The following is a 22,660-nucleotide window of genomic DNA, read 5'->3' on the forward strand; positions in this document are numbered from 1 at the left end:
GTAAATAGCGTTTATTCCATTTAAATAAAAAAAAACTGTCCATTTGGTTTGTGGTTGTGTGTTTATTTTGTTTGCACTTTGTGCTAATTTTTCTCTCATGATTTGAACTTACAGCTTTAAACCTGTGAAATTGTCTTTAAGACCATTTCTCAGTAGCTACAGTGTATTTGAATTGCCTTTCTCACTGTGTGTCCGAAAAGGTCAACAAGCAACCGGAGGTAATAAATGAGGCCGAGGTGAACTGCCTGTGTGGGCGTAATTGGGCTGAAGATCCAATACAGGGGAACAGTGACTTATGGGTAATTACCTGCAATGTCCTGAGACGAAGATCTGTGAGTAGCTGTCTCTCTGATTCAATCAGCCCCACGCAGAGCAGCCTCGGTCTTAATTGTCCGATATGCTTTCCCCCGATGCACAACTGTTCCTGCAGCCGTTCCTCTCCACTTACTCCAGCAGCAAGAGAGAGAGAGAGAAAGAGAGAGGGACAATCACACACTTGTGAACTCATTCACACACACACACTCACACACACACAGCACCCCTGTGTTGCTCACATACAATTTCAGATTTCTCTCAGGACACGTGAATGCATTTGTAACCTCAGACTACAGTGGGCTGTACGTTTTCTTCATTAACATCCTTTTCTGTCATTCAGTAGGTTCACATGCACACCAATATTCTTCTATCATTCAGAAAAAAATAATATTCCAAATTTGATACTTGTAATGTAAACAGCACATTCTGGTTTGATATGCTGAATAAGGCCCTTTATCCGAATATAACATTTTCTGATTAAGGCGAGGGTATTGTTCGGGTTTTGGAGGTATTCTTTGGACATGTATACAGCGCATTCGGAATATGCGTCTCAATCTGGGTTTTTACAGCAGTTCATGGCTTAGGGTCAGCTGTGTGTTGCTATGGTTGCTGTAAACCAGCCAACCAGCCAACAGTTTGCAAGGCTGCAGAGTCAGACCCAATAAGGGGAAACACGGCAACTTTTAAACACTATCAAACAGGTTTTTGGATTTTTGCACTTTTGAAATTGGTCGACGGAATGAAAGAGGGACGCTGTGTTCACACAGTCCAACAAGTCCGCCACCGGTGGTAAACTTTGAAAAAATCCTGGTTTGCACGGCTACTTGTAAACTGGAACGTTAGTGCAATACTTACTTTCATTAGCTTTGTTAACATCTTAGTCGAAATATCTTTTTTTTTCGGAATTTGGGCAAACGCCGGAACAATATGTGCATGCAGGGGTGTCGGACTGGTTGTGGAAAGGGGACTGAGTACCCAGGGCCCTCATTTGAGAAGGGCCCAAAAAGATGCTAGAATGAATAGCTGTGGATCTGGGTAGGGACCCTTGGAGAATTGAGAATTTAGTGTTACGCCCCTGAGTGCATGTAAAGTCAGTCACTGATCTGAGCTGACCTTTACTGTGCAGTATGATGCTTGTGTACTTTTGGGTGCTAACTCTAGCAGGAGGATAACATGGTTTAGGCGGTGCAGGTTTCATTTTTCTTTCGGCTGACAGACCTCCAAATTCTCCTTTAAGAAGGTCTTTTGAATAGAATTTGGCCAGTTCCAATTTAAATTGAATCCATGATAGAATACTTTTCTAAGTAACTGTAACTTGATCTTGATAACCCAGTAAAATCCAATTTTTTTCCTTATATTATTGGGTGTTTAGAAACACAAACATTCTTTGAAATTAACCATTCAAAATCAATTAAAATGTCTTCTTTTATTTTGAAGGATAATTGATTGTGGGTAGTAGTACCTCAGTCAGTAGGGAGGTGGGTGGGAACCGGAGGGTCGCTGATTCAAGTCCCCTACACGGACCACAGTATGGTGGTGGACTGGTAGCTGGAGTGGTGCCAGTTCACCTCCTGGGCACTGCCAAGGTGCTCTTGAGTAAGGCACCGAACCCCCCAACTGCTCAGTGGCCTTTCAATGGGCAGCCCCCCCACTCTGAAATCTCTCCATTAAGTGCATGTATAGGTACTGAGCATGTGTGTGTAATTCAGTCCTGTGTGTAATCACAACAGAGTGTAAATTGCGGGATTAATTAAGTATACATTATTATTATTACAAAAAAAGACATTTGCGATATGATTAAGATGCTGTATACATTTATTGTGTAACTTGTTCAAAGCTTCTTGATCACACACATAAAACCAGAAGGGCTCAACTGGTAAGAGAACAATATCAAATCATCAAAGATCAACACAGTTCTTGGCCTTGAGTAAAACAGCAGCCAACAGACAAAAACAGTGACTCCAAGGCCAAGGGGGGCTGGAAATATGGTGCAGTCATGTCGACTAATGAAGCAAATACAAACCGATACATTTTAGGTCAGAGGTTTTTACAATTGCGATGCACAATGCAGCCGTTACCAATTGTGACAAGCAGAATATTTCCAGTTTTACGAGCCTGGATAACACGTCAGAGAATAACTGTGCACACGTAACTCCCGCTGCCCTATGCACTGTGGTCTGATGAGGTGGTGGGGTGATCTGGGGACGCTAAGCAGACAAATAAATAACACACGGATAGAAATCAAGTCAATAATTACACTATTTCCTTAAACCACTGGAAATTAAATGTCTGGCTAAACGCTCTTTGGTAAAAAGTTTCAACCAGCACAAATTCCAGCACTCAAGATTACTTCACGGCTTTATTGAGCGACAAAAGCCGACACAAAACCAAGAAGCTGGAGGCCAAAAGACATCATTATAAAACACTGCAGCCCCTTCAAATGCACTTTTTTAATAATTAAATGCTAAAATCACATAGTGGGAGAACTGTAAGAGTGTAGAGTTACAATGTAACTCTTTCACTCTGCCTATATTTTTAAATGACTTTATAAAATACTATATCTACCTGCTCTATATATCCATAAATCGTATAGCAAACATTAAATACTCCATTACAGTACATTATTCTATCAATCTGGTAGTGTAAAATATGTCCCATAAACATAAACTCTGCAGGACAAAACTTAAGCTTATCAATATTGAAAGTTCCTCATTGTCTAATTATCGTGCGGAATAAAAAAAGATATAATGCTGTTTTACAATAACAAGTAGTTCATAGACTTAATTTAGTCCTAAATACAATATTAAAAAAAAAAGTGAATACTATTTTTAACATCGGATATATGTACAAAGTGCTTGCTCTAAAGTGTCTGACATTTATAAGCTTGAAATAACAGTTTTACACTAGGTTAAGAATGGGCTCATTGTGTACTGGCAAAAAAAGAAAATTGCAGACACAATGTAGTAAACACCTGTACAGTAAGCTTGAACAAAAAAAAAAGCACCTCAAATTCATCTTCCTTGCTGTAACCTTTGAAAAAAAAAAAAAAGACCTTTCAGTGATTTAACGTTATTTGTGTTCCCAACATTTCCTTGGCATCGTAATTGCATTGCGAATTCCAGTTTGCACACATTCACAATTACCACGGTACAACTGACAAAGACCCCCCCCCCCAACCCGACCCATTATCTAATCTTCCTTCATATAGACAGAAAGCCTTGTGGGGATCTTTGGATGGGTTGGAACACTGAACGTTGGATGAGCATCATTAGGTGACTATATATCACATTTGGGGCAATAACGGTTCTTTTCTTGCTCTGACGACTGATCAGATAGCTGAACAAAACCTTTTCCATTTCTCCCAGGCAAAACAATTTCAGAAACATCTAATTTGCAGGTTTTAACACCAAAACATCCACCCAACACAGAGATTGATGTATTCTCTCTCTCTTCTTTCCCTTCCCACTACAGTAAGGCTAATTGCAGGAAATATACATGTACCGAGCAGCAACATATTGTGATTAGTGACATTATCGACATACAAATATATATATACACTTGTAATTTTACAGCACTAGCAAATATATTAAGACATTTCTGGAACAGCATTGCATTGCTGGTGTCATCAGCACTAGGCAGCAACAACAGGACACTGAGCTCTGAGAGACAGAAAGAGAAAAATGGCACATATATGTATCATATTCACAGTTTTAAAAATTGTCATTTTATGGCTCTTACTTTGTCTCTCTTCTTTATTGGATTGTCTAATATAAAATATCTATTCTATCTGCTTAGCCTGCTTATCTTAAGGAGGATTCCACACCAACATCAGTCAGGATGTGTGTCCTTTGCACGGTGAAGTATGTTTTGTTGTGTTGTGCTCATTTGGAGGTTGCCTTGATGTTTTAATATAATAATACTTCAGACTCAATTATAGACTCGCTGTAACTGAAATTAACACATACACATATCGCACAACCTCTATTAGCCTAGGCTTAGACAGCTTATTGTATCCAATATGCAATGCTGCTGTGTTTGTTATTGGCATATTGTAAAAGTCTCCATGTTGGAATTCATAGGAGCCTAAAAATCTGACAATAGGTTTTCTCTGCTACCCTCTCACCCACACAGGCCATTATAAAAAAGCATATATGGTCAATGAACCAAGGGCAACCTTACACCACAAGCTAATCTGACTAAATAAATGATTAAGCAACAGATTCTGCCCAAGGTTTTGCCCTAAATGTGGTTATTCTAAGAAAGGTATGGGGGCAAAGTAACCAGGAATCCATAACTAATTACCCCCATATTACCTAGTATGCCTGACCAAAAGGCATACTACACCTTTGTATGTATCTGTCGCTCTATCAAACCGCCACATGGAATTTAAAGTCTTTCAGCACTAGCACTGAACGACATTTTGGGTTTGGAAATTGTGGTCAGCTTTATGAGTATGATCCGAAACGTGAAAGTTAGGGTTTATTTACCTATTGACACTATTTTCTTCCACAATTTTCATCTCATTATTTAAGGCAAAATTCATTATCAATTAAGGCAAATGTTTTTGATGTAGTGTGTGTTTACGCATGCATGTTACTGTGTTCATGCATGTGCAGGTTTTTAGTCATGGATCTATGAACAGAGAGGCTTTACAACAATTCAACTATACATAGCAGCACTTGCATGTACTTAGCAATACATAAATGCACAGATCCTTAGCACAGAAATGGCAAGCCAATGACATTATCATAGGCACAGGTTGATAACGTGTAACTATAAAATGTTAGCTAATTACAGCTTTAAATACTTTCACTGTCTTTCAACTTGTTCCAGTCCCTGCAGTAACAATGCATCATGAGAAGAATACTCCTAAGTAGAAAGCTTACTCATTAAGGTTTAGTTTATATATAATTATGGCTGAGTGCTAGTGGTAAAGGTGAGAATTTGCAGCTGTCACAGAACGAAATCTAACAACTGCTAAGGGTGTACTTTGTGTAACTATATCAATGTGCTCTTGAGCAAGGCACTTGGTGGTGCTCAGTATACTAAAGCACTGTTTGTTTTCAGCAGGCTCCCAGCTGTGAATGAATCTGAATAAAGGATTCCTCTTACCATAAGAAAAACGTTCAGCACTATAAGCAACATGTTGTCACTAAGCACGTCAGAATCAAATGGTCTAACATATTCTATGGTTTGAATTGTATTATCAGTCTGTAATATCCAATGCATTGCAGGAATTAGATAAAATGGTTCCCTTTTATTTGTCACCTCTACTTTTACTTCAGTTAGGTTTTCCCCAGTGATTTATGTACTATGTGTGTGCTGATTTGTACCGTGTGTTCTTTTCAGTTGTTGAAAGTATTTCTTCTACTACACTACTGTGGCTGTAGATAGATAAAAATATCTTGACATCATATTATCTACGTTTGGCCACATTTCCATGGTAATGTGATCAGCTTACCATTAAATAAAATGAAGCCAGGATTGCAAGGTATAATTGCATAGTATTGTTTTCAACTGCATTTTAGGGTGGATTTTCCTTAAAGTACTAATAAGATGACAAAATGTAATAACAAATAGAAGAATACAAAATAAGCCACAATTGAGCAGCAAAACATCTCTGCCAGCAAGAGGTATTAATCACAGCTTCTTCTTGGTGTGGTGTGAAAAACATGACTACAATGTGCTTCTCCCGATCAATCATACACTGACATCTCTCTTTAACATTAAGACTTCAACGATGCCATTGCTCTAAACACAATTAGCCAGATATGTAACGTGATCCAACGTAGTTTAGCAGTAAACTTAATGCTTTTTGACTCAATGCAATCCCAGTTGCAGTCTACTATCTGTGTGTATTGTGCATGGATGTCAACAAATACAGCGGGTTTGTGGTGTTTCCTTCTGTCTGCCTTTGCATCAAATTAAGTAATGTAGCAGATGTGAAAGAGTAAAGAATCCACCTTGGTAGCTTTTCAAATTTCCCCTTTCAGCACCCTCTGGAAACAAACGCCTGTACACTCTAATCCACACTGTGCAAGTTATTTGGTTTTAGGTAGAAACAGGCTTTTGTGACTGTTAGGGACTTCATGGTCCTTAAAAGGTATGATGACATTGCCATTTTAGGGTGAGAGGTTCCCCAGCAGGTCTGGGGTGATGTACCCTACAGGCATAGCAGCCATAGCCTTGAGTTGGTGCTGTGGCGGGCATGGAGGGGGAGACTGGCGGGGGGGCGGGTTCAGGAGCAGACTGTGTTGACTGTCTACCTCCTGTACCACTGTGTAGTCTGCAACAGGGGCAAAGAACTGGGATTGGGGAGAGTCAGGAAGAATGTAAGGCGATTGATTATCCTCTGCTGTGGCTCCAGGTTTGGTCTCCACCGGCTGAGGGGGTATGGTTTGATAACCCTCGCCAGGCACGGGGAAGCTAGGGCATGTGTTGATCTGCCGGGCGATGCTCTCTGTGGTGTAGCCGCTTCCTTCTGGATCCACCACCAGCAGCTGAAACTGCAGCTCCTTCTGATTATTGTCATCAACGTCCTCACTCCATTTGTGCTTTATTTCCCTCTTTTGTGTTTTCTCCTCTGTGGCTAAGCTGCTCTCCTGGATTCTGAGTTGCTGGCCAGGAGAGAGTACCACACCCCCAGAGGGCATCACATTGCTGACTTGCGCATAGAAGTCTGTGTTGACCCAAGTCTGGGGCCCTTCAGTTTGAGTTTGGACCAGGAGGCTCTCTCCTCTTTCTGGGGTTGGGGCTCTTTCTACAGCATTGAAGGAGGCTTCTCTGTCCTCCGGTTGGCCTGGCAGCAGGGTGGCCATCAGCATTAGGGTGTCTTGGTCCGGCAGATCTGGGTTACAACAGCTGGACCGTCCTGAGTCATCATCAGGAAAGCTGGAGCAGGGCAAAAAAGGTAAAAACTGAGATAACATTCATATTTGTGGAGCCATCTGGCAGAATGAAAACAGTATTTACATGAGAATCTGTGCACTACGACATTGGATTACCCCATGTTTATGTGGCGGCTGATGCGTTGGGATAGCAGCCTCTGGGTGTCTGTGCCCTGGTTGTCCTTCTTCTCTCCAGTATCTGCATCCTCAGCCTCCACCTCTATGAACTCCACCCATGGCTCGGCTTGGTAGAAATCCTGAGCATAAGTGGGTAGGCCGCCCATACCTCCGCCACTCAGGATGAAATTCAGCTCGTCCAGCTTCCCCTTCTGCATGTGCACAAATTTCCATGTAAGTGTATACGGCAATCATGAAAAAAATCCTACTTTTTATATTCTCTGCACAGAATCGTGACATTGTGACATGTGTTAGTGTGTCCATAAAGTGGCAGCTGCATACACAACACACTTTGTGTTTCACATTTGTCTGAGCATGAAATAGCATTATTATTTTTGTATTCATCCCCATCAGTTTATTTTTTCCAGGTCCAGGGTGAGGTTGTTTTGTAAAGAGTAAACAGGCTGCTTGTTAAATGCATCCCACATCATTTGGAAATATTACACCCACAGACAATGCTGAACCAAGACTCTTGGCATATCACGCTATCCCTTAGTGGTGCTCCTGTCCTTGTTTACTTACACAAAACAAGAGTGCATGTTTGCTTTCCAATTATTTATGGACATTATTTCTTTTATTTGATCGTTCAAAGATGATAAACATGCCCTAAATTTGCAGATAGACAGTGGGTGGTGTGATGATACGGTGGCCTAATGTACCTCAGCTAACTGAGCCAAATGGAAGCCCAACAGTCTCTGTTTTTAATCTATGTATATTTATGTATATATTAACAGTGGTTACAAAACACTTTACTTAATTATTTCATTTGTTGGCTGCTGTAAATTATTGACGTTTAAAACTTTTTTTTGAACTGCTGCATTTGTAGAATATTTTACTCTTTGCACCTAGAATGCATCATATACTGTATTAGGGTCTGAGGTATTGGATTTATGAGTGTTAAAAATGTATTACTACATATAAGGCAAGATTTGTTTTGTAAAATAAATACCTATAACATTACGTGTCCAAAGTGACATATTTTCAAGTTGAAATATAAACTTGTTGGTGCTGTCTAGAGGATAAACTATGTAATGGAGGCAGAGGTTTGAATTACCACAACCACACAGAATCTTTAGTACTGCAACTGTTTGCTTGGCTGACATAGACACCGATAACAACACATCTGTGACATGCTAAGACCGGAGGGCTACTAAACAAAACCAGGATAAGGGATTAAGCCAACAGGATAGTCCAGTTATCCTGGATGAATTTAGCCGAGACTGCGGCACCAAAGTTACCATGGAGATTTATTCTCTACAGCTGGCCCGGCCCCGACCAGGCTAACAGCCAGGGTTTATTAATCCTGGACCCTATTCTGTTCACTCAGCAGCGGGTTTACCTTATTATTATTATCAGCCTGCATTAAAATACAACCGATGCTTGTTGCTGTTAAGTTAAATACTGTTAATATTTTAAGATTCTGACTATTATTTTAATAATTATTCATGTTACTTTTGTTGTTACTGTTATACTGTTGTATGGAGACTTCTGTTCATATTGTTGTTAGAAGTTTGATGAATATAATACTGCAGTTAAATTGAGATAATTAGAAAAGGCTGATAAAATGTGATTTAAATGAAGTCTGTTACTAAGGGCAATATATAAAGTGCTGTACAGGTGTGTTTCTATAGTAGACCAATACACCTTTAATTATTTTAGTTGATTGAATTACTGTAATTTAGGAGGATTGTACATTTTTAAGAACATATCCTAATTGTACAATCCTGCCAAATTATAGCCTTAGTTTACTGGACCAGTAACTATCGAGTGTAGCGTACTGTACATTCATGTAACAATGGAGAGAGGACACCTCAATGGTTTTTGACATTACATTTTGCTGTGGGGAAGAATAACAGATGAATATACTCGGTTACATTCATGTTTACAGTGTGCATTCAATTTATCACTCAAGTAACTTCATAGTTTCTAGATTTTAGAACCCACTTTCTTGAGTGTCTTTCTTTTCTATGTTCATATATACGAGAGAGCAAAGCAAATAATATGTAAAGAAAATAACTCTTTCTCTGTGGAAAAAAATAGGTGAAAAAAAGCGTGGCAGATAATAGCGGGCCGACTGAATCATAGTCTGAAAATATGCATTTATTAACTACTGCTCTTAACCGAAACCTTTCAATGAGTCACTTGTCATTTGCAAAAACGCACAATTGTACACTTTGCAATAAAATGCAGTGGAAGTTAAAATGACTTAGGGAATTTATATTTTAGCCCATGGGAGGGAGAAACAGAGTGAAGAGCGATTTATGCATCATATTCTAGAGTTGTAAAAGATTGATCTTTGTGGTGAATTTCCTAAGTAACATTATGTTCTTCTTACTTTAAAGAAAAATAGTTAAAAACAGTTAATTTGTGCAAATGATCAGTAGCCTAATCCTTGAACGGTATGATTATGATGGTTTCAGAGAAGTAGTCAGCAAATGTATAGTTTTATTATTCATTATTTATTCTTATTTATATAGTATTCAGTCTATTTAGTATACAGTTTTTTTAACAAATAAGTTTTTAGTTATACTTCCACAAGACGCTGCTGCTCACTCTGTATGCAGCATGAACAATGTGTCTGTTCCATTTCTGCATCACTAAACTGGTCACCGGTCTATTTAAGAAAGCAGCGAACGTGCACTTATCCCAGCTATCTCCACCTGGGTGGAGATAGCTTCACATTTTCATCCTGGCTCAGCAAACGTGCAACCGACGATCGGATAACACTAAGTCGAGCTACGCATTTTCAGTTATCCTGGATTTCTTCATTCTACTTTTGTGCAACAGCAGCCAGGTATGCCAACATATAAGTCCGGGTCTTCCGTGATGTAGAAAAGTCCCAAACAAGGCAGAATAACAACACACACATAAATGTACCTTTAACAGGTCTGGATCGATGCCTTTAATTTTGGGTGCAGGTACCGGAGGCAAAAGAATCAACATCAATCTGCAACGGCAGGGAGAAGAAGGGGGACACAATGAAGAACATCGGTTCACCCTTCCTTCAGTATTTGTGTGTGTGAGAGCTGCGCTTTACAATCTCCTGCTTTTTTTTCATTTTTCTTTATTGTTATGGCTGCCGTTAATGCAGTAGAGGTTTAATATGCTGAACACTATTTGTGCACGTGCACGAAAGAGTGCGAGAGCCTGTTCCTACCTGTGCTGCTGAGAGACGACAATAAGCATGATAAGTATGAGGATGCCCACGATCCCGAAAAGAACAACCAGTGTGAGCGGGAAAGTAGACTCTACAAGACACAAAACATCATCTTCATCATCATTACGATGTCCCTGGTGGTTCAAGGATTTGCACCTTGCCTCTCTGACCCGAACGAAGCATTATCATTATTATTATTTATCATTCATTTATTGCATTTAACCGGAGGATTGAGTGCTGAGCTTACCTTTGCTGGCAATCTCCGTCACTTGAATGAAGATGGAGTCGCTGAACTCTCCAAACTTAGTGAAGGCCTGCATCCTGCAGCGGATGTGCACTTCATATTCTTCTCCTATGTGCAGACCGTAGATTGTCTGCTGTGTTTGCGGCTGAATCTCCAACTAAAATACAGAAATATGTAGAAAGAGAGAGAGATTAAACAGAAGGAATTCAAGATAAACTAAATAAAGTGATTTTGCTGTGTTTCAATTAATCAGAAAAGGTTTCAGCTTTTGTTTATCCTAACAGACGCTGAACTGAAGCCGACAGAAGCTAATCCGGGTATCAGGAGGTCTATGTTTTTTCTGGTATATAAGAGGGACTTCTCCAAAGGTCCAATTGTTGAGGCATTTCTGATACATGCAGTACATTGGACAGAGGACATGCTGTTATGATGGAGGGCGTTAAAACTGTTTCCAAGGCTGCATTTGTCAAACAGGCTGGCCCAGCTGTAATGAAAATGAGCCTGTGCAAGGTCCCGTGGCCGCTGACCTACAGATACCTCCCTTCACTTCCTTCGGCGAGGCTGTGTTTTCCCAGAGGGCCTTGCTTTTGCTTCCACTGCCTTGCCAACAAAGCTACACTGCAAGTTTAGCCCAAGGAGTTCAGGAGGCGGAAGGGGGAGGAGAAACAAGACACTGTGCCTGTATGACCTACCTACAATTTACTTTAAAGAGCGTGCATTAGTGTTTGAATTTGTGTCAACGTGTGCATGTGCACAGAGGCCTTTTGTAAAGTTTTAATGGGTGGAGGAATGGGTGGAGGAGGAAGAGAGAGAATTCATTAGCAAGTAAATTGTAGACTTACCGCTTCCCAGTTTGTGGAATTTCTCTCTCTGTACTGGATCTCGTACTCAATGCGCATCCAGCCTGTCTCTACGTCTGCAGAGGGTGGGGGCTCCCAGTTGACCATGACATCATAACTTAGCCCAGAGGGACTTATTTCCAGCAGGGTCCAGTTTAAAGACACTGGTGGGTCAGGATGTACTGCCGGGAAAAGGGCCAGGGTTCAGTTTGAGCAGAATGAAAACATTTAGGATAATTTATATCATGCTTATGGACCTGGCAAATTAATGGATGGCTGAATGAATCAAAGAATTGCCTGTATGTGTTTGAAAAGTAAATCAATTTCAAAAATCTAGAGTATATAGTAGAGGCCTCCTTTGCTGTATGTATGTAATTGCTAGTAGAATGTGCTTTATATGAACTTGCGAAGCTACGGTGAAATAAAATATAACTGGTTCTCAGTGGTTTAAAATTGATAAAACAAAAACTAACATTTAATCAAATATGTTCATTATACTCTACAGTACTACAGTACAGTGTTCAATTAACCTGTTAGACGACAAGATATTTTGTGTAAATGGATCACATTTGGGCCTGAGGGTTGTTCAAGGAAGGAAGGAAGGAAGGAAGGAAGGAAGGAAGGAAGGGAGGAAGGAAGGAGGAAAGCTCATTGTTAACAATGGAAAAGGTTAATCCTCCCAGGAACAGGATCTTCTTAGTATATTCAATGGAAAGTTGCCCATTACAAATTGATATTTCTTGGGTACAAGTAGAATGTTCAGGCTGATGGTGGCATTGGTCAGGGTGGTCACCAAAAACATTAACATTGATCATCTGGGAACTAGGAATATTTTTAGCTAATCTGGAAATCCAACTGGTAGCTGCTGATATACTGTGCTCTGGACACACAGACGCACACTGGACGCTTCTTTACTCTACACCCTACTCTGGGTTCAGTGGAAGACAACATCCAAATGTTATCTATAAAAACATGCCAATAATCATTTGCACATGAGGAGAGCTAATAAAGTTTCTATATCTGCAAAAATATGACAATACCATGTGATAATACAGTATCTATCAGCATCTTGTACAGTACTGGTTAGATAAAGACCACCGGACATTGGAACATCTTCTGTGTAAACACATTGTATCTGACACTTGCTGTGATATTGACAGGCATGTGAAATTTGCTGGTTTAATCGATATGCAGAAGCAAGTACCATTTCATAGAAGCTGCCTGTGCATTTGATCTATAATACTAGCAACCACCATTTTCTGCTGTCCCACAGCACTGTATATGATTATGTCTGTTTCAATAATTTACTTTAATTATCAGTACAGCTACTTCTACATGTGGAAAAAAGAAATTGTGCCAGAACATGTTTCACGATGTTGTGTCCACTGGAAATGCAATGTAAAACTCCTCTAATTCATAAGACATATTGCAACAATCTGGATATATGCACAAATGTATGCAACTAACCGATATTCTCCACAGTGAAACAGTCATCCTCATTGAAATAGGTGAGGTTTTGGCTGCGGAGCTGCAAGCAGTAGGGGATCCAAATAGATGTGTGGTTCATATCAAAGAAGCACTCCCTATTTGAATAAATGTACTCCGGACACTCTCTCCATTCACTGGTGGGCAAGCTGAATGAAGGAAACAAAGACAAAAGAAAGACAAGAAAAAACAAAAGAAGAAATGTGACTTTTTTGTGCACACACAGATACGTAAAGTGCTTCATGTGAAAAAAAACAATTACTTCAACGTCTCCTGGTAGAGAAGGAACTGTGTCTATCGCACTCACACTTTCTTAAGGTAGAATAATCTGAGTGTTCCAGGGGAGGACAGGTTGTGGAAGTTCCCTGGACTCCACCAACATCGGAAAGTCTCCTGGTTCCTCGATGTGCACTCTGTGATGTGAGGTTCAACGGGGGCTGGAAGACAGCGAGAGAAACACGAAGAAGGATCAGAACAAACAGAAGATTGGCTAATCAATCCCCTTTATTGACGTCTATCATGGGGTTTTAAAGTTATGAATTTAACAGTGCTGAAAAAAACTTCTCCTTAAAACACCTCCTTAAAACCCCATCAGCGGTCCCTTTTTTCAGAGTATACAATTTTATCTAAATGACAATAGTGCAATATAAACACAAAAGTTTACCACCCATTCTTCAAAGACTGATATTTGACCAATAAACACAGGCATTGTGTTAGCATGCCTCATTCCTTAACATCCACCTAAATGTATGTATTTATTTTTAGCTCCTTAACAGTACCAAAGTTACCTAGATGCTAAATTTCATCTATAGTCCCAGCATTAGAGTTACATTCTTTCAGTGATGGAGGTTAGGAAATCAGTAGCAGTCAGCTTCCATAAGAAAAAATACACAAACCTGATGAAAGCCATGTAATGTGCAGTGGGGACAACCTTTAGGCTGGCGGGAGATAAGGCTAACTTGCAGTCTGCATCTTATCTTGTTTTTAAATTGATTTCTGCTCTCTGTAAATCTGTGAGTAGGAAAACAACTTGATGAAAGACGGAGCTATATTGCATGAAATGTCAGTCCCTGGGCCTTAATTACCTTTATTCATGGTCATTCCATCCCTCCTCTGCCCCACCCTGAGACCCTATCTTAGCCCTTTGCACCTCTCCCTCGGCACCCTGTCACTCCTCATCACAAATCCCCCGCAGCCTCCCTTTCTGCTCGAAGGCCAGTTTCTCATCCAGCTGAGAGGCACAAGGTTTGGTGCAACCATAAATAAGCAACTGAAGGAATCATTGATTTTGGCTCTACCCCGCTCGCTTCCAGCACTGGCTGCAGCATAAATCACAAACCAAACCCAGAACACAACCTGCTTCACTTCACAACACAAGGCAGGGAATTAAACACATACTTGAGCAGTGCTGTGCCAATGCAGCAAGGCACTGTCATCGGATAGTTTTTCAAGTTTATTAACATTAAGCAAAAATCATCTCCACATACTTTTCTATCAGCATGTGCATGCATGCAACATTTGGACACAGACCCACAAGCTGCCACCATGCATCCCTAGCTAACATTAATCCCAGACACCACAGCAGAACACCCTATCAAACAAGCCCATTCAGAGGCAGGCCAGCCTGCAAATACTTATCATTTATTCATACAGAATATGCACCATTACTTTGATTAGTTTGCTAACTTTCTATTTGATGTCAATGCAACCTCATAATTCAATGCATTCCTGCACCGTTGTGCCTCTTACTCTTAACCCTCCCTTCATCTTCTGCACACTGTCGTTGTTCCCAGAGCTTTGCTATTTCAACTCGGCCTGGCGGCCTCCCTCCCCCACCCGACAAATTCCAGCTGCCACCGTCAAAGAGCTTTCTGCCGACACTGGGTGGAAAGAAGGGCTTCAAACTACAGCAAGACAGGTTACATAAAAAGTAAAATAACACCTTGGAAATGTTTTAGGGTTAAAATATGCTGCAAAGTCAGGCAATATTTCAGTCAGGCAATTATTTAATTTCATTCGTCATGCAATTTTCTTTTAATTTTCCTCCTTTCATCATCAACCCTTCCATCATTTGCTCCTTCAAACTGTTGTTAATGTGTAATTATTTACACGATGAGACATGTTTAAATAGCTGCTAACAGCTGCTGTTCTATTCTGGGTGGAGAAGACCTGGAAGCACACAGACGTTTTGAAAGTTAACCTCTCCATAAAAAATTGGGGCTCTGCTGGCAAAGGTCAGAAGGTAGAGCTATTTTTTTTAAAGTTGTTTGCATTGTTGAACATGTCTGTGGATGGTAGGCAAATCCGAAGTATGTCAGAGGTGAAAGGTCGTGCAGCAGCACTGAGAATCAAGTCTCAGCTTATTCTTAGTGTCTCTCTTTCTCACTCATTTGCTGACTATAATCCTTCCTCTCTTACTCTTCTACTCTGATATAATAATGGTTAAAGCCACACATTGCTGTAAAAGAAACTGTAGAACTGTTCTAGTTGTAACAGCTCACAAGCCACAGGGCAATGTCTTGGTAGCTACATGTTGATTACCTGCCAAGCATAGACTTTTAATAATTATGTTGCAAGGCCTCACTTCCAATTTCTAAACATACTAATATAACCAGTTCAGTGATGGGAAGCTAAACCCTGTAAATGCCTGTACCTGCCAGCTGTCATTAAAGTATCAGCAGTTGAAAGCCTTTGGCTTCAAGAAGAACCCTAATTTTGTGTGTGTTAAGGATATGGCTGAGTATCGTTCAACAATGTTCAATATAGATACGGTTACAGATACCAATATTAATACCAATAACGTGTTCAAATTCAGTACCCAGCCCAAGTTAGGCATGCATAATGCATATTGATGCATCGCAAATTGGTTAAAAAATATACAGTAAATGTGTAAAAATAACAGGATAAGATAAACAAAATTTTTTAAAAATGAATCTGCATAATCTGTTTTTGATTTTACTTGTTTGACTTTAGACGTCACTAAGTGTTCTTAGTGTATTTACTTGAATACTTTCGTTTTCTATTTATTTATGGTAATTATTTTAATGTGGGATTTGTTTTGAAAATCTAATGATACTTTTTTATTTCATTAGATTTATTTAACATAAAATACAATTTTTGTTGCACTCATGATGAGAAGAAACATCTGTTGTTTTGCACAGTTTATAGAAATATAAAGGAATATTTTTTTCAGTCTTTGTCTGGAGCTCATTCTTCTTAAAATCATAAATCGTATCAGATCGTGAGTTGAGTGTATTTTGAAATCCCTAGCGTTTGTATGTGTGTGTGCGCTTATCTTGGTTGTCCACATGTTTTTTTCAGCCCTTTTTGGTTGTGTGCGCAGCCAAGATATATAAACAGTCCCATCTTCATCAGTCCATACAGAGAAGCTAGGAAACCACTTAACTACCTCAATGTCAGCTTTAGCCATTAAGGTTTAAAATCCACTAAAAACCATAAATAACGCACTCTTCTACCGGGCCATGTGCCAACTGGCAAACAGAACTAAAAAGGCGGTGAGAGAGGTGCAACCAGGCTTTATCAGTTAACTGTAAAATGCCAGACTGTCATGAGCAGAGGGAAATGAGGCTACGACGCTATGAATTACCACATTTTACAGCTCATTTGCAGATTTAAGCTGGTGTTGAGGTTAATAACGCTTAAAAAAAGCTGCTACAGGGAGAGACAGGACACGAGGTAAGGAGGAGGAGGAGGAGGGAGAGGGAAAGGCAGAAAGATGTCAGATAGAGTGGATGTGTGGATTATGTTTTAACATCATCATATTTTGGGCTGCAAAACAGAAATGTCATTGAGAACAACATTTGACATTATAAACTATTTCTGTTTCGAAATTAAAGTCTGAGAATAAAGTCAAATTCATTTTAAAAAGCTAAAAGACATGAGACATTCAAATCTAATTTGTATTGTAAGGCATTGTTGATACGTTGTAGTTTTTTTCAATACTGGTTATAGTAAAGAAATGTCTCTGGAGTGGATTAATTATCTTTCCCAGCTGTCATTCTGTGCGGTGTCCCTCATGGCTCAAATTTGGGTCTGTTACTGTTCTCATTATATATCCTAGTGACATGTCCAAAATCAGTTAAAACTGCTACAAATTAAACTTAAAACATACTGGCCCGATTCATATTTAGCAACCAAGCTGTTGCACATTAACAGACATGCTTCAGGACACGCAATGTTCTGAATCTTCACGCTTCACAGCCATCACAGCTGATGAGCTAATAACATGACAGAAGCAAAACAACACTCACAAATGGTAGTGGTTTTAGAAGGTTAAAGCACTAAATAAATTAACTTAGTCATCTATTGCTTTTGGACTGCATTGTACTGTTTGTGAGTGTGTTTTTAGGAAGTGTTGTCTATCTGCTACTATACTTTCAAAAATAGCACAGAAAAGACAAATAGACAGACACATAAACACTAGACATATGGACACTGAGTGTCTCTTCATTCGTATTAGCACATAATTGATTTGAATTGCCCTATGCTTAAAGAGAATACACACATGGCTGCCGAACATTAGAACCTGTTGTCCCTGGTCCGTGCACTCATAACTTCTCTACCCTCGACTGACAGCATAAATACAATTACAAGACACTCAACACTGAATTGCTGCTGCATGTAGGTTGGTTGAAGCTATCACACAAGTGCAAACTGTACGCTATTTAAGCAAACATTGCATTGTATTTTATATCACCTGGAATCCTCAAGAACCAACACCAGGATCCTGTTTTTGGACTTCAGTTGTGCCATTGGTGTGCTTTCAGCAGCAGCTGAAGAAGGTCTCCTGCCAAAGACAATGATGGTGCACTGCCACACCGCCATCATTGAGTCAATCCTCTCCTCCTCCATTACCATGTTACACTGCTGCCACAGCCAAGGACAAGGGCAGTCCCTGCAGGACCTGTACGCCTCCAGGACCCTGAGGTGGGCAGGAAAGATTGGGACTGACCCCTCACACCCCAGACACGAACTTCACTATTTAAAACACATTCCCTTCTCGCAGGCCAAAAAAATCGGTAGCTGCCCTCATCAACAAGGCCCGGGACCCCCACTGAAATGAGTTCTTATTTTTATTTCCAGACAATATTTATGCTTCTTGTCTGTGCACCAATACACAAAAGCAAATTCCTTGTATATGTGAAAGCCTACTTGGCAATAAACTGGACTCTGATTTAGAGATGCCGTTTTTAACAGTCAATATTCACTTGCTTTTTGTCTTCTGAATAGGCAGGCACAGCTGAACAGTTAAGTCAAGTTATTTAGTATTAATTATTAGCAGCGACTTCCTCCTGCTATCGCAGCACCCATGCCAGACGATCCACAAGGCTTCCTGTAGCACCATCAGTCTGTCTGTGTGTGTTGCTGTTAACCAGATGGAACATTGGCAGCCCACACTGACACTGTTCTGAGGCTAAAAGTGCCTGTCAGTCTGCGCATGCCGAGTCCTGCAATATCCTTGAACCATACACATATACGCATGCACTATCTGCAAAACACACCAGTAGATGTGTTAATTTGTGTGCAGCAGACAGCTTTGATTGTCTTCCACAGGGAATGTGAATGAGCAGACGAGAAGAAAAAGATTGGAAGAGGCAAGGGATCAAATACAGAATTTTCCTTATTTCACAAATGCACTCATACCAACATTTACTGGAGGAAAGTACAACCCTTCAAAAAGAGCTTAACAGTCGAGGTGAAATGTTCAAGTCAGGAGGCCATGTGGCATTCAAGGGAGCCAGAAAATGGTGAGAAGTGGGCAAGAAGATAGGGGGAGAAAGGTGAGAGGCTGCAACAAGATACAACAAGAGAATGTAAACAGGTGATATAAATAACTGCCAACATGCACACATAGTTTCACACACACAAATGCACACACACACACACACACACTGAACTTACACCTTCATAAGTGCCATTGTCTGATTCCTTGAACATGTTCTGCCTTTCCTCCCAGTTGCAAAACAGGACCAATGGCTTTTTCCTTCCCTCTTAAAAGTTTTGGGACTTGCTTTTAGTGATTCCCAACAGTGTTCATAGCTTTGAAGTCTAACAGAAACAATCTGGTGTGTTTGACCATGCAGTGACCCAGGCAGCTATGTCTTGTCCCTGCAATTTATTAGGTTGAACTAATGATGATAATCTCTTGTATTCCCATTATGGCCCCCAGAATAGGCTTAGAGATGTCATGACATAAAATCCCATCCAAGTGAGAGTAAATATAGACAAGCGGGGGTGTCTGGCCTGCAGCATGGACACTTGCATATAATAAGTGAACACATTTTCTCTCCTCATCTTTCTCTCCCTGTCTTTTCTTTCTAGCTTATTCCAATCTGCTAGGGCAGTGTTTCCCAAACTTTTTCAGCTCAAGACCCTAAAGAGAAATATGGTGTCTCCCTGGGACCCAAATTTACAAAAATACACCATGAATAATTGTAACATCTACATTTTAAACTGTGGACAAAAGACAGAACAAACCATCAATTTAAATGAAGTATATGAAGTATATTTATTCCATTATAAAAGTAAACAAAAACGGAAAAGGTCTCTATTCTTCTTCTTCTTCTGTGTCTCACCCCTTTCTCAACTCATCTTATCCCCTCCTAGGATAAGAGAAGAGAGAGAGAGAGAGAGAGAAACCCTTAATATGCATTTTACTGCCAATTGGCGACCCAATAAAACGGGTCTGCGACCCATTTTGGGTCCCGACCCTAAGTTTGGGAAACATTGTGCTAGGGTCACTGCTCCACTCGCTTCAATCACTCATTGTAATCACCCATCACACACTATCTATCTATCTGAAAGAGTTCAATTTGTTCCCAAGGTTTAGTTTTCATATTTTAAGAAAGTTTGACAGTACTTGCTATTACTTGCTATTTGGGATGTTAAGTGAAGTTTTCATATTTGATTTATCCATCAAAAAAGAAATTAAATGAATAACAGTATCAAACATGTTCACTTTGGCTCTCTATAACCTTTGATACGGTACTCCTTAGTCTGCCCTGCTTCTAATAAACCTTTGCCCTTAAAACTCACTTTTATTAAACTCAGAATATGTCTCCTACGTGTAGAATATTGCTGTTAGAGCTGTTTCTTCGCAGTGATCATTCAATTTTGTAGCATTTCAACCCCTGTATTCCCTTTGTGTGTAACTTCAGACACCAAATCCTAAATGAGGCCCCAACTGAGCAAACACATCCTCTGCTTGTCTTTTAAGCAGAAGTAACTCTAGATTGTGTCAAACCTCAGCACTTTTACCACTGGTTACCACCTCTGTGGCCAGGAACAAAGCCTCGCTCAACAGGATCAAGCCATAGCCCTAAGGAGCTAATCGTCCCGAGACACAGACAGACGCTCAGGAAAAGTTGAGGGGAAGAAAGTGAAAGAGTGTGTGTAAGTACAGATCGGGACAAACGACGTGCACTAGCTATAATTACTTTGGTAAGCCTTTAAATACATAGGAAGCATCTCCAAACGTCTACTCTTGGCTTGTAATGTGGCCGGCTCTACAACACATTAAAATGCTGCAGAAACAGTATAACCCTCAGCTTTTCAGGATGGCTGTATTACTGTGCAACAAAATGACATTAAACCACGCCAAAAACACATTTTTCGAAGTTTTACGAGTTTTAGTTACTCACCTACAAGACAGAATGATTTCTGTAACCTTGTATGTGTCTGAGAGAAAGGGTGTTAAAAGGTCAAATATAGACAGACCGTTTCATGTGTAGAAAGCAGGTGTCAGGATTGGAGATTTACGCAATTCTAAGCTTGAGAAAGTCACATGTGTGCTGTGTGTGTTTGCTCATGCTATCAGTGGCAGCTTTGTGTGTACAGATGTTTTAACGGTTGTTGAGGAAGAGGCGCTGGAGACCGTTTCAACAATTGAAGGAGGTGGACCACCTGGCTATCAGTGGTGTGTCTAAGAGTTCATAAGAAAGGTAATGTAAACCCACAGATATAAAGACATTTGGGAATAAATACAAAGCCAAAAGGCCCAAGGGCAAAGATGTGGAGCTGAAAACTCTTGTGATATAACTTTTTATTTAACAGCAGACAGACCCATCTTTTAGTGCTTTTACTCTAATGTAACATGGCCTTTTAAGATGTAACCAGCATTGAAATCCTACCTTTTATATGTGTATATTACCAAATATTTATATAATATACAGTAACTACAATATTATCATTATCATTTTATACACATTTATAAAGTTATGTGGATATATATATACACTGTAGTTTTCACATCATCACTGTCTGGGATACTGAGTTGGGATTCTCACTCAACACATGCCGTTTTTCCAACCCAATGGCTGGAAAGCATAGCAATACCCACCAATGTATGATACATCCATTTCTAGTCAGAATGCAAACATGGCCTTAAACCATTAATCTGAATGGGAATGTTTACAGTGTGTTCACGCCGATACGACTTTCACAAGCTCTATAATGGACAAGAAGAGGAGCTGATTTACAACAAAGATCTGTGAAGCAAAACATGTTGCTTTAGTACCAGCACTGGCAGCCGCATTGGAACAGCACTAGAAACTGCAAGGAGCAGAAAGAACAATATGTCCACACAGCATGTGATAATTGAATCAATGTTTTAAAACTTCTGAGACACATCGGCCCACTGAGTCATTTATTTTCCCTGAAAACTCGACTCAAGCAACTAATAGCTGGTGAAGTTTGGATTTCTTTATTGCCTGATCATCCCACATATCCGCTTTAAATCTGAGTGTGTGACTACAACATTCATCAGTCAACACATAGCATTAATAATGGTGGCATTTTGTCATTTAGAAAGCCCCTTAAAAAAGAGAGAAGAAGAAGGGTGTGGATTCGGTTTTATCACTCAGGCTGCATCTAACAGTTATTTTCATAGTCAATTAATCTGTTGAATGTTTTCTCAATTAATAGATTTGTTGTTTGGTCTATAAAATGTCAGATAATAGGGTGACCTCTAGCTCACCCAGTAAGAGCATGCGCCCCACGTTGGCTGAGTCCTGCAGCGACCCGGGTTCAAGTCCAACCTGCGGCCCTTTGCTGCAGGTCCTCCCCTCTCTTTCTTTCCCTCTTTCCTGTCCATCTACTATCGCTGTCAAATAAAGGGGAAAAAAATAATCTTCAAAAAGAAAAATCCGAAAATGGTGAAAAATGTGGATCAGTGTTTCCCAAAGCCCAAAATGACTTCCTCAAATGTCATGTTTTATTCACAACTCCAAGATATTCAGTTTACTGTCACAGAGGAGAGAAGAAACTAGAAAAATATTCCAATTTAACAAGCTGGAATCAAAGAATTTGTACTTATTGTCTTACTCAATAAGACTAATCAATAATCAAAAAAGTTGCGGATTAATTTCAAAGTTGCCAACTACTTGATTAATCTTTGCAATTTTAAAAATCACAAAAGACCACTTTCATGCTTCCACACAGCTACTCATCAAACTCATCAGTAAATACAGTGGGTACGGAAAGTATTCAGACCCCTTTAAATTTTTCACTCTTTGTTTCATTGCAGCCTTTTTCCAAA

At 39.9% G+C, this 22,660-nt stretch overlaps 1 protein-coding gene across 1 annotated transcript in view; it reads right to left on the reverse strand.

The window, feature by feature from the left end:
* Nucleotides 1–2,112: 2,112 nt before the first annotated feature.
* The window catches only part of ghra (growth hormone receptor a), a 31,909-nt gene continuing 11,361 nt past the window's right edge, over nt 2,113–22,660 (reverse strand). The window contains exons 3-10 of the mRNA XM_034872387.1: nt 13,412–13,541; nt 13,087–13,253; nt 11,623–11,801; nt 10,784–10,937; nt 10,537–10,627; nt 10,257–10,326; nt 7,320–7,531; nt 2,113–7,206 (exon numbers count right to left, since the gene is read on the reverse strand). Of these exons, the coding sequence (XP_034728278.1) occupies nt 6,438–7,206; nt 7,320–7,531; nt 10,257–10,326; nt 10,537–10,627; nt 10,784–10,937; nt 11,623–11,801; nt 13,087–13,253; nt 13,412–13,541 (1,772 nt within the window). The 3' untranslated portion in view covers nt 2,113–6,437. The remainder of the gene's footprint in view (nt 7,207–7,319; nt 7,532–10,256; nt 10,327–10,536; nt 10,628–10,783; nt 10,938–11,622; nt 11,802–13,086; nt 13,254–13,411; nt 13,542–22,660) is intronic.

The sequence above is a fragment of the Etheostoma cragini genome, chromosome 5 (assembly GCF_013103735.1).
Source record: "Etheostoma cragini isolate CJK2018 chromosome 5, CSU_Ecrag_1.0, whole genome shotgun sequence".
NCBI classification, from domain to species: domain Eukaryota; kingdom Metazoa; phylum Chordata; class Actinopteri; order Perciformes; family Percidae; genus Etheostoma; species Etheostoma cragini.